Here is a 12,595-nt window from a genome sequence, read left to right on the forward strand (position 1 = left end):
AATCTTGATATCTTCGAGTTGCGTTTCGGGATTCTCGGCTATGCAGGAATCTTTGTCCCGAGCTCAGCGCCGGGTACCTTTCAAGATTAAACGGGTTGAATGGACGCAGTGATAAATTATATCTGATAAGAGACTCCTTCAGTCGCCTTTAAATCCAGTCTCCTGCAGGTTGGTATAGAAAACACCTGCTGCCTTCATGGTGTACTCGTCCTAAAACCTGAAGTGCTGGCAAAAAAAAAAAAAAGATGTATGCCGTTGCTGCCTTGTTTACCGTTCTGATCATTCTTGGAATCATACTCTTAAGGTGAGTTCGTTCATTCATTGATTCATTTATCCTTAAATCTTTCCTGACGACGAAGTATTCGTGCAAACGTTTTTATTTTTCTATTTTGCGTGCGGAGCATTATGACATATAAACATGTGGCCAATTAGTTGTTCTTTCAAAAGAACAGAAGTTAGTATATTGCGCAAAAAATATTTTAAAATGTTATATCATGAAAGTACATTGTATGTGCCGAAAACGTATGAATGCAGAAATTTCTACAGCATTGTCAAATTAAACAACAAATAAGAAAAGTTCAAAATACAGAACATTTGCCCCACACTTACAGCTATTACTTCTGAAGGTTAGTGTAATCTAACTGATGTTGTCTATTTTTGGTTCGTCGGAGAGATAGTTTCCGTAACACGAGCGCTTTTCAATGAAGGAATGTCTATATTAGTTAAAGACAGTTAGTAAACCTCACATCCTCAGCAGAATGCTTTCTTTTTGTTATACTTTGGCTTTGTCGTAGCCTTGATTGCAGATGCTTTATATTTAGCACTTCTGTCCATGGGAACATAAAACGTACAAACGTAAACGTCGACTCAGACGAGCATTGGAATATATAGTGATGCTTACCGACAAATATCTGTATAGTAACGTCTATAGCATCATTTAAATTGTCCCCAAAGCTCTTGAGGTTTATACGATATGCCAGAATACAGGTTAATTATGTAAATAATGCCCTTTTTGTGACGAAGACTGATGCAAGCAGTTAGCCATGTTATACAAGTGCAACCACCGTTTGCGGTACTCTTTTTGACAACCCACCAGCTTGTCATTAAGATCAAACCAAAAATGAAATTGAAACGAGAGTACATCGGCTATTTACGGTATTGTGGAACAAAGTTCTCCGCAATAAATTTAATTTCTTGGCGCCGCTTGGAAACCTTCAATAACCGGTGATCGATGGCTTATGTGCGCGTTCAGGAAAGAGTTAAAGGCTCCGAGGGAATTAGTTGTTGCAGTTAGAGAAGTATAGCGTATCCCCGAAAAATATTAAGTAATTTTTCACCGCACCAATTAAACTGCGCATCGGAAAAATCTGTCTCCGCCCAAACAAAGCGCTGGCGGTCCGGACAAGACGTCAAAGTTTAAAAACTAACAATTATCTTGTTCAAGCGTTACCAATGGTTTTCTGAAATTTTATTCGGAAATGGGGGGTGATCTCGCGCTGACGGCATTCAGCTCCCTGTATTTGTGGGCTTCGTTTTGTCATCATTTTCCCATTTAAATGTCAAAAATGTGCTCTTACTTTGGAATAAGATAATATATTAGTTTGAAACTGCTAAATCTGGTCCGTACTGCTAGCACTACATTCAGGCAGGCCGTGAGCATTCGGCGTCGCGTAGGTTTTTCCCTTGAGGTGACAAAGCGCTGTAAACTATTTTTCGCGGACACACCCTGTATGTTCTACCTGTGCCATCAGAGGTAACAAGCTTGGAATAAAGTAATTATATTAATCTGTAAATATATCGGCTTGAAATAGTTCTGCAGTGTATAAATGTGATTGTGATCGCTCATGGAAATATCGCGAGTGTAGAGGTATAACATCTCGCATTTTCTTTTAATAAGCTGAGGCATTGAAATAAAAATGGCTTGACAAATGTTCTTGAGACATGTGTCTAAAATTATATGTTATACTATTTAAATAAATTATAAACTAAAATAGTTTTTGGCATTTGGAAAAGTTGTACAAAAATAGGGCAGTTCTAGTTACATTAAAGAGGAATGCTTAGGAATTTCGAGATCATTTTTATATCTAAATTTAACTGTGCCCTATAGTAAGTCAGTGCTTAAAATAATATAATGTTAAAGATTAAATTAATTAGCTTAAGTATTACAGCGAAATGGAACAATATACGCGAATGATGATCCAATTTTCTATAGTAAATAAATGACTAATTTCGTGAATTGCGTGCTAAACAAAGAGCAAAAAAAGAAGAAAAGCGCCTTATACAGGGACATGTCCAAAGTTGAACATAATAATATTAACAGCTTTTTTGCACAAGATATGTGTGATGCTGCGGTTGATGGTGATGGATATGCTAATACTTCTAATTCGTGGACTCGACTCGACTTACAAGTTAATTATATAAAATTTAAATTTTAATCAGTGATTTAATAACTGAAAAAACTGCGTTTTTAACTTAAACGCTGTTAAGCGCAAAATTTAGTGCCGATATGCGTAATATAATCTACTGTGCCGCAGCTATATAACTAATGTCAACTTAGTAAAGCCACAGACGCTGCGCAAAACGTTTTGTGAAAAGAAAAGCTGTGCTCTTTTTTTTAATTTTGCGTGGATTTATTAGAACCAAATTGTTCCTTCAAACTTTCTGCGTAAAACTATTGTATTCCACAGCTCTCGCAATTTTGCTAGCAGCCTTTTGTTTTTGACAAAAAATAGTTGAAATGTATGTGATAGATTGCACGCGCTAACTCTGTTGCACTTCGTCGGCACTGCAGATAAAATAAAAGTTGTTTAACATGCTGAGCGCACTGATGTATCAGAAATTAATTAGTCAGTTACCTTTGGTGAACAGCCATCATTGGCTTGCAAATTGTTTGACAAGGTCGGAAGAATCGCTTGAAGAAATGTCAGTTCACAAACTGATATTTATATATTCCTTGATGTATTCAAACGCAACAATATTAATATTAAATGTATGAATAAACCACGAAATATTGGGTGAAAATATGACTAGTGCAAATGTTGTTTCTCTGACTCTCTTCAAATATTCGGCGAGGGTCGTTGCCAGCTTTCGGTACTCATCGGTCGATAAGATAAATTGTAGGAGGGGCAACCTTTTTACTGAGAATATTTTATCATGTCGTAGATTTCTAGCAGTTAAGATGTAGCAAGCATTGACATTAGATACCTGCTGTTGGCAAAATGTCTAAGACACTTGTACGCCAGAACGCGAACCCTCTTCTTCGTCCAATGTTTACTGCAGTTGTTTGCCGCACGATTTCTTTTGTATGCTGGGGTTTATTACGCAACATATGTTGAGAAGATTGGCAAAAATTTTGGCGCTGCAATCGCGTGGTGACGATGCTCGATAACGAGAAAAATATAAACAAGAGATTTATGGCCGAAATGAGTATTAATCTAACTTTGTTAGAAAACACTTTAGTAGTATGGAATTTTATTTAATGAAAAAGGTTCATAAATGTAGCACTTTACAGAAAACTTTAGCGCATGAAAAGGTTTTGTAAAAATAACCCCCGTGTCGATATTGATGATTCCTTGTCTAGCATAGATTTCAGTTGTTTTCGCATCAAAAAGAAGCGACTCTCCTCAGCTGTTCTTTAAGTATAGTGAGTAAAGGTTCGTAGTAATTGTCTTATTTTCATTTTCTTGGTTAGGCAATTTCTGTAGATGACTTCATGTACTATTTTTTATTTATGTAAACTAATAATACAAATGTCTGTAGGCTTGTGTCATGCAATTTTTTATAAAATCGCTGGCCATATTCTTTATCTCAATATACACCAAAAACAGGTGCCATTTCCACCGACATGCTAGTTGAACATATCCAATAATTTTAGAAATTCTGAACTGTAAAATATGTAGGATATGTTAAAGTGCCCAGAGACGACAAATGTTTAATTGTTTGTGAGTGTTTTTTCAGGGAACGTTTGACCCTCCTTGTAAGAAACACTCTGCAGAGGCATTGCTTTTTTTACGCCTATGGCCTGATCTTAGTCTGGTACGAAAGCAAAATAGATAAGAATAAGAATAAAATAATTCTATATGTTATCCCGAAGGTTATCGAAGCCGAGCTGACAAGCTATCATCAATAAACTCTCACTCAAAATATTTTTTAAGAACGCCTGATTGGGCAATGAAAAATGCAAGATCAACATAAATACCAGATATGTATTAAATGTCTGTTTTACAGATGGAGACAGAAGACCTTTTCTTACTTCAAAGACATTGGAATTCCTGGACCCAAACCAAACCTGATTTGGGGAAACCTTAGGGAATACCACGAAAAGGTGAATGTGGTTATTTATTCTGATATGTGAGCTATTGATAATACTGAACACCTTGAAAACATATGTTGAAATACAATACTCAAAGGGGGGAAAGAATGGCCTGGTCCACACCTGTTGAGTGTCGATTCTATCACTTCAGGATTATGGAATATAGGCTGCAGTTACCTGCACCCTTGCCTTAACTATGTTAATTTTCACATACATATATACACCAAGACATTGTGCACGCATTTGATTAAAAATAAGGATCTTACTGTTTTATTTTATATTACTCCTTCTAAATAGTCTTCTTCACAATGATAGGAAATCTAGTGACTTGGTACAATTTATTCCTGTTTTTGAGGAACGTTCTTGCCCAAATATAAATCACTCTAATAATTGTTAACATAAATCATATCTCATGGGTTGTATTACCATGTAATATTTTTGTTGTTAGTAATATCGTAATAAAATTTAAAAGCCCAGTTAAAATTAACCATTGGGTCCAATTAGTTATTGACAATTAGAACCAATGGGGAATCCTATCTGTGATTTCGGACTCCTAGTTAGAAAAAGTCAATTGGTTCCAAATAGTTGTCGACAATTAGAACCAATGGGGAATCCTATCTGTGATTTCGGACTCCTAGTTAGAAAAAGTCAATTGGTCCTAATTAGTTATCGACAATTAGAACCAATGGGGAATCCTATCTGTGATTTCGGACTCCTAGTTAGAAAAAGTTGAATGGTTCCAATCGTCGAAATCTAATTGAACATCACCAATTCGAACCAGTTCGGCATTGTCAATAGGATGCAACCAATTGGAAAAACCTATTTCTGTTTTCGGACTCCCAAAAGGAAAAAAGCAATTGGTCCAACTGTTTAAATCATATTGACAGATACGAATTGGGACAACTGTTAGTGTTTGGATATTCCAAACTAGAAAAAGTTGCAACTAGATCTTAAGGTACATAATCACGACAGTCTTTATTTAACTTATTAGAAATGGTTTCTTGCTTCCAGGCATCGTCGTTTTCTTCCAGGATAGCAGCTGCAGCTTCCTTAAAATAAAGGATAAATATGCATTTAATGACCTTATGGGACTATAAATGTTTAAATCAAGCTTAGAAACATACTAAACATTTTTTTTCGCTGCAAAGAAATTAGTTGCCGTGGTATAAACCTGCAGGCCTTGCATTAAAAGGCAAACATCTTTGGGTGACTGAAACACTGGTCAAAATTAGGAGATGAAGCTTTTGCCGAGACTGGGCTAAATTTGCATCTGGGATGGTTTAAGACTACTAAGTTTCCTATGAGCCTGTGAGACATATTCTCTGCTATAAAGAGAAAAAACAGTCAAATCAAAGGCATCTCTGTAAAGCTGGCCAGCGCACCTGAAAAATGCTTAAAGTGTGCCTGGGTACGTGAAAATATAAGTGTCTTTCGTATCTCGAAAAGAAATCATGCATTGCAGGCTGTGTTCCAAATCTTACTTGAATGGATCAGAGGCAACGCTGGACGCGGGTAGGTTTTTGAACTTACCCTGAGTGAGACAGAGTAAATTTTGAAACATAGCTGCAAATAGTCCGCCGGATGAGATGCAAAATTTTCGGCAACTACTGTTATTTTATTAAGAAGTCATTAACATCCGGAGGTAATGACCCGACATCACCAACCGACCGACCCCCCCACCCCACTTCGCACTCATCGAAAATTTCCCCAAAATTGCTTCATTTTGAATCCCAAAGCTTCAATTTTTGAAACTGCCCAGTCAGTGTTTTCAGCAATTCATAGTTTCGTTTTGAGATGCTTAAAACGCACTTAACTTTCCTCGCAGATACCCAACAACTTCCGAACTGATAGCTGGCCGGAAAATGTTCTTCTCTAAAGCTATACATTCACGCTGGTATCGTTCACTAAGATCAAGCAACGAGTGTCTCAGCAGGTCTAACAATCCGAAATCCCCAAACTGCAGCGCAGCAAGGACAAAGAAAATTTCTTACCTTGCTCCCATAAACGTTTGTTGCCAATCCTTCGCGCTCTAACAAGCTGGCAGCTCAAATGAAGTAATTATCACCGCACCATTGAGCACTCTGCAGCAGTAAAACACAAAAGAACTTTCTTGAATCATTGCCAGAACCATGCTACGAATGCCGTGCACGCCATCGTCGCCATGTGCTTCATGCCTCCACCGTCCTCGCGGCGCATCTTTGCCGCCCAGTGTACACCGACGCTGCCGGCAATTCCGACTAATTCGAGCAACAGATTTTTTTTCTTTTTTTTTCGTTTTTATTATTATTTTTTTATTAAATAGCGTACGAATTTTTCCCTCTTTCAAATTGCAATATTGAAAAAAATTTATTGCAACGCAATACTGAAAAAAAAATTGCGATCTTTGGAAACTTTGTGGTGAGGATAAAGAGATAATGGCAAGTTCTGTCTAAATGGTTTGACCAATTAGGTGACCCAGTGCCAATTGACTTTTATTGATCCCAATTGGAGATCAATAAAATTCAATTGGAAACATTGAAAACATAAAGTTGGAAACATTGAATCCAATTAGAGTGACCAATTAAGTGACCCAGTGCCAACTGAATTTTATTGATCCTAATTGGGATAACCAGTTGGAAACGTTGAATCCAATTGAGTGACCAATTATGTGGCCCAGTGCCAACTGAATTTTATTGATCCCAATTGGGATAACCAGTTGGAAACATTGAATCAAATTGAGTGACCAATTAGGTGGCCCAGTGCCAACTGAATTTTATTGATCCCAATTGGGATAACGAGTTGGAAACATCGAATTAAATTATAGTGACCAATTAGGTGGCCCAGTGCCAACTGAATTTTATTGATCCCAATTGGGATAACCAGTTGGAAACATTGAATCCAATTATAGTGACCAATTAGGTGGCTGAGTGCCAATTGAATTTCGTTGGTACTAATTAGGGTAACCAGTTGGAAACATTGAATCCAATTAGAGTGACCAATTAGGTGGCCCAGTGCCAATTGAATTTTGTTGGTCCTAATTGGTGTAACCAATTGGAAACATTGAAACTAATTAGAATGACCAGTTGGATGACCAAGAACCAATTGAATTCCATTGACTTCAATTGGTTCCAATTGAATGTCCTAATTGGAGTCAATGGTTATTTTTAACTGGGAGACAATTAGAAAAAACTGTTTTTGTACTTTTAGATTTTCACGAGAGTTTGCAGGCATGTTTTAAGCAATCGTCTAACATTGAATCATAGAACAATACAGGAAGGTACGATTTATTGTTAGTAATGATAAGTCATTTGACATGATCCAGTAAAATACTGCTTACCAGTATGTTTCAATGATAGCATCAGGTTAAAAGGCGAAGACGAGATTGGTTCGATGTTTACTACATCAAAATATTCACCAGGGAAGTTGCGATCTGTGCCTAATATAATACTATTGTTTCATTTTAAAAGATCTGCGGTATTTTAGTTGCTTAGAGGTCATTTACCACATATAATGTGAACATGAAGACGTCTAAGTCAGCTGTCATCAGGAAAGAAGCTACAATATTTTTTTGCGGGTTATTCATATCTCTTACCATTATTGTGCCAATCAAACCCCTTTTGAACCATTCACTAAAAGCAAAAACTCTTGACATTATTCGAAAGAAGTTTTTCGTACCGCTTATCTATGCAACTTCTATTGACTTATTTTGTATACTTATTACCAACAGGACTTATTCCAGGCTGTGAAAAAATGGTGCAAGCAATATGGCGATATATTTGGGTAAGAGTCTCTAGGCTATCAACTTTGAAAGAGTGGAGACTATAACATCTAAAAGTAATTCTCTAAAATTATAAATGTTCGATTGTCCTAACTTTTTTACAAATATATCTTAATCTGGGTTGTGGCAATTGTTTGCGTACAGTTCACTTTCATAGCGCAGGGGAACTTTTGCCATAAAGCATATACACGTTTGAATGAGTCTTCCGTACATAAAAATGGTCTTTCATTTCAGCTTGACTAAAAGAGCACGTTTAGCCGACTGTAATGATTTATAAATTAAGCCTATATAAGTTCCTCGTTATACAATAAGGCCCTTTTAAAAGAATTACTTAAACTGCAGCAATTGTTCATAACATAATACCCATGAGCCACAGGGGAACGGATGTGTATAATCCGTTTTATATTCATCATAATTAGGGTTCCGTGTTTTCGGTCAACATCGATAATCCTCGAAAATTAACTCCCGAATCGGTTTTATCAAAATAGGGAAAAAATTAAAAAAAAACACCTCGAATGAGAAAATCCAAATCTCCGGGAGAAGAAAATTTTTTATCTGCAACTTTTTCGTGCCGACTTGAAACACAGCCCCCAATAAACTGTATACTAGGCTGTTTATATCTTCAAAATCACACACATTTTCACCTTTTCATCTTTTCTCGGTACGAGGCATTTTCCGAGTACCTGCGTCATGGGTATGCTCTTTGGAAGTTCTGATATCCAACGTCAGTGCCCTATTTTCTTCTGCAGAAGCCCCGATAAGCCTCTTCTTTTCCGAGCTTTATAATTTATAAAAAAAACACAAATCTGTAAAACGCGGCGCAAAAAAACACACCCGATATCGAGAAACAAATGAAACCCAAAATACTGAACGCTTATTATAACCAAGCATTTAGATGTTCATGAGCAAACAAATTAAACAGATGATCGTGCTGATAACAACAAAAAAATACTACTTTTTATTATAACCATTGCCAAACTCCTCACATGTGTACCTTTCTTGACTCTTTGTCAATGATTTTTCAGCTTCTACAATGGAGATGTTCCAATGCTCGTGGTGCGGGACTTTAAATTTCTGGAGTACGTCTTTGTCAAAAACTTCTCCAACTTCACTGGCCGTGGCGTGAGTGTTATTTTTGGCACTGATTCTAGTACATATTTATATCGTCTTATTTTTTTCTGAGCGCATAGGGTGTACATGTTAATTTATGGCGGCGAATTTATTAACCTCAACTTTTCTACACCCTTCCTTGTAGATTTTCATGCATTTCGCGAATCTCGGTAAATTTTTCATAAAGAGATAAAAAGAAAACAGATATGCAAGGAGCACAATAGTTCAAAGAAGGTACGAAAAGTAGATACGATTGCGTTTAGTTAAAGGGACAATGAAGGCAATTTCAGATATTTTTTTTGGCGATCGTACTGGGTTCCCGGCACGCCTCAGGCCACGATGCCCAAATTTCAGCCGAAACCGGCGCTTGTGTGCCGCGCAAATCAATTAAACAGTCGCGGTAATAATCGTACCGGGATCGATCGAGGCGACGCCCCGAGCGTTGCGGGAGAAACCAGCAGAAGCGGAGGTCACGTGAACCTGTGGGGCCTGGAAGAGTGACGTCACAAGAGACGTGTCAGCGATTGGTCGAAACGAGAAACGTGCCCTCGGTCACGCTTTGGTTCGTGGTTTTTATTAACACTGTTCTAATTCCACTTGAATAACCATGAAAACTATAAATCGAACCGAAAATTATAACTAAACCGTAAACAAAACACCATAATTATTTTTCTCTTTGCTACACTGCACGCGAAACGGGCAACGAGCAACTATGGGCAAACAAAGTATATAAAATAAAGAACACAGCGCGGAGCACGCGGGAGTTTTTTGGCTCTGGTTTCAGATGTCGGTGCCGTGTTTACTTTAGGAACACGGCACTCAAGGGATTCTGCAAAACGGTAGTCATGCCAAATTTGTGCGCAGTTGAAGGATGTCCAAACGGTCGACTGAAGACCCGTGATCGTTCGGGCGACGCTAGTTTTCACCTACTCCCAAGCGATGAAGCATTGCGAAGTCTCTGGTTGAACAGCGTTGTCTTGCGCAGAGGTCTCGGCGATGGCGTCAGAATTTGTTCGCTGCGTTTTCGATCAGGAGACTTTGAACAGAACCTTCAGGTTAGCCGGAGTCTGGGCGTAGGTGTGAGACGAATCACTCTGAGTCGGCGGCAATTCTGGGGCGTCCTCGTAAAGAGGCATTCCAGAGTTCCGTGTAATTAGGAGCATCACCAGTTATGTTGGTGTCAGGTCACTGAACGGGAGCCCGAATTCGCTCGCGAGAGCGGCATTGCCGTCCATGTTGGTCCGACGAAACGACTGCGCCACCGCGCTGCTATAACCCAACTCGGTAACCAGAGTCTCGACGCCCTAAATGCTGCCGGTACCGACAATTCACATGTGACGTCACTCCCTACGTCACCTCCGTTTTTGGAGACCCAAAAACGAGAAACGCAGATAGTTCAGTTTCGGTTTCTTCAGTTCTTTCGTAGGTACAGAAATACGCGTCACAACTGTCTATAAAAAATTGGGCAGTATGCTAGGATCCCAAGAAGCCTAAAAACACCATTTAAAAAGAATAATTAAAATTGCCTTCATTGTCTTTTTAAAGCGAATGCAAGCGGCCTCGTCATACATCCGCCGAGAACATTGTGTATAATGCTATAGTTCCATAGGGGTTGCAGCTGGAATAATGTTGTCCAGATCAGTGTTTATGCTAACATGCAGAGTGTGCTTTTTGTTTCACCCAACAAAATTTGGCGTTTTCATTTGTTAAATAGACTAACTCTAAGTTGTTTCTATTGGTTGCGATGTCTTGAGGATTACGTTGTCTTGCACCAGAAGTTTATTCATATTTTCTGCTTTACGAAATTGTTGTCGAAGATATTGCTAAACAAGTGTATTTTTCAGTCAGAGATTGACCGGGCGCATATAAATATATTAAAAAGCAATGCAATCTAAAAGATACCTTTTATATTTCCACAATTATTTCGAGACGCGAACAAAACTTAAAGCCTTTGGCTCCGCATAATAGCGCAAAACGTGTAAGCTCTTCTACTCATTTCGTGGCTTTACAGTCTAGGTCAGTATAGTCCCTTCTTCTCGGCTAAGCAACGCATTAATTTTTTTTATATGTTATTCACAACTTGCACTAACTTAGCAGTGAGTAAACTGTTCATTTTTAATTATAAATATTTAGTCCTAAAAAAGCCACTTTTTATTTACTGTAAGATGGGCATGGGCCAAAAGTAAAGGGCGCCAGGTCAACATGCCAGCCATTTCGGAAACCACGTGGTACATTTGCCCCGACGTTTGTGCCAGTGCGCGCTTCTTGAGTTACCAATGTGAACGTCAGAGCAATGCAGAGAAACCCGAAGAACATAAGGCAAAATATGACTAAAGGCGTGTTTATACTCCGACGTTGAGCGCAGTGAACGCAGAGTAGCGCAGAGCGCGCGCCTTTCATTGGCCGGTAACCAGAAACACGATATCTGCGACCAATCAGTATCTTTGCGCTCTGCGCTACGACGCCCGTCGACGTTACGTTGGAGTATAAACGTACCTTAAATACAGATAAGCAAAGTAGGCATTATTGTACAGTTCTTTAAAGGGCAACTCCGGTCGATACTTTCGATTTTGGGATTATGGCTGTTTTCAGTGCAGTTAGCGCCCCCGAATTGCAAGGTGTAATTTTTTTCTCGTTATTGTGCGTAGTTTTAAAGATATCGGCGTCTCAAAGTTTTGTTTGGGGCGCGGCCGACAAAACCGAAACTAGCCGCTCGAGGTTCCGGCAACACTGGAAATCAGCCGCTATGTGGACGTGACGCCAAGATCGTTCTCGTTCAGCGAGTACGCAGTCCAAGCGGCACCTACCTCTGTTGCGCTAGCCGTCTAAAGATAGAAGGTAAGCTCATTTTGTTTTAATTCTGTATACGTGGTAGTTATCCAGCATATGTTGCAACAGTTAGTGCGTATACCCAAAAGCTAGCGACTGGAAAACCCGTCAACTCGTTCGGTGGCGTACTCGGCGGCCGCCGCCGCGCGTGCGCTATGCCGTGCCGTACTCGTTGCTTGTATACCAAAAAGCTAGCGACTGGAAAACGAGTGAACTCGTTCGATGCCGTACTCGGCAGCTGTCGGAGTGCGTGCGGTCTCCCGCACTCGTCGCTAGGCCTAAATTGTCATCGGGGCTCCGTGGATGGAGCGGCGTTGCTCTACGCCGCGCTGCCAGTGACGTACAGTGCTGGCGCTTTCGTGCTGCGGGTCAGTCCCAGACACGAAGCTTTGAGGCTCTCCGGCGCGTTCCGCGACAACCGAACAGACGTGTGTCAAGCTGTAGACGTCTGTTTTTTCGTTATTTTTTCCTCAGGCGCATAAAAGCCGAATTTGTAAGCTACGACACTAATTCACCACATAAGTTCGTCCAGGTAGTAAATCTTTGTACAAATTAAAAAAAAAAACTTGCCGCACTAAAAAAAAAAA

General features: G+C 39.2%; 1 protein-coding gene across 1 annotated transcript in view; it reads left to right on the top strand.

Annotated features, from left to right (window-relative positions):
* The first annotated feature begins 204 nt into the window (after positions 1-204).
* Positions 205-12,595, top strand: part of LOC8025829 (cytochrome P450 3A14-like) — a 49,391-nt gene continuing 37,000 nt past the window's right edge. The window contains exons 1-4 of the mRNA XM_040207943.3: positions 205-304; positions 4,228-4,324; positions 8,019-8,071; positions 9,095-9,191. Of these exons, the coding sequence (XP_040063877.1) occupies positions 246-304; positions 4,228-4,324; positions 8,019-8,071; positions 9,095-9,191 (306 nt within the window). The 5' untranslated portion in view covers positions 205-245. The remainder of the gene's footprint in view (positions 305-4,227; positions 4,325-8,018; positions 8,072-9,094; positions 9,192-12,595) is intronic.

The sequence above is a fragment of the Ixodes scapularis genome, unplaced genomic scaffold (genome assembly GCF_016920785.2).
Source record: "Ixodes scapularis isolate PalLabHiFi unplaced genomic scaffold, ASM1692078v2 PGA_scaffold6__148_contigs__length_123643588, whole genome shotgun sequence".
NCBI classification, from domain to species: Eukaryota; Metazoa; Arthropoda; class Arachnida; order Ixodida; family Ixodidae; genus Ixodes; species Ixodes scapularis.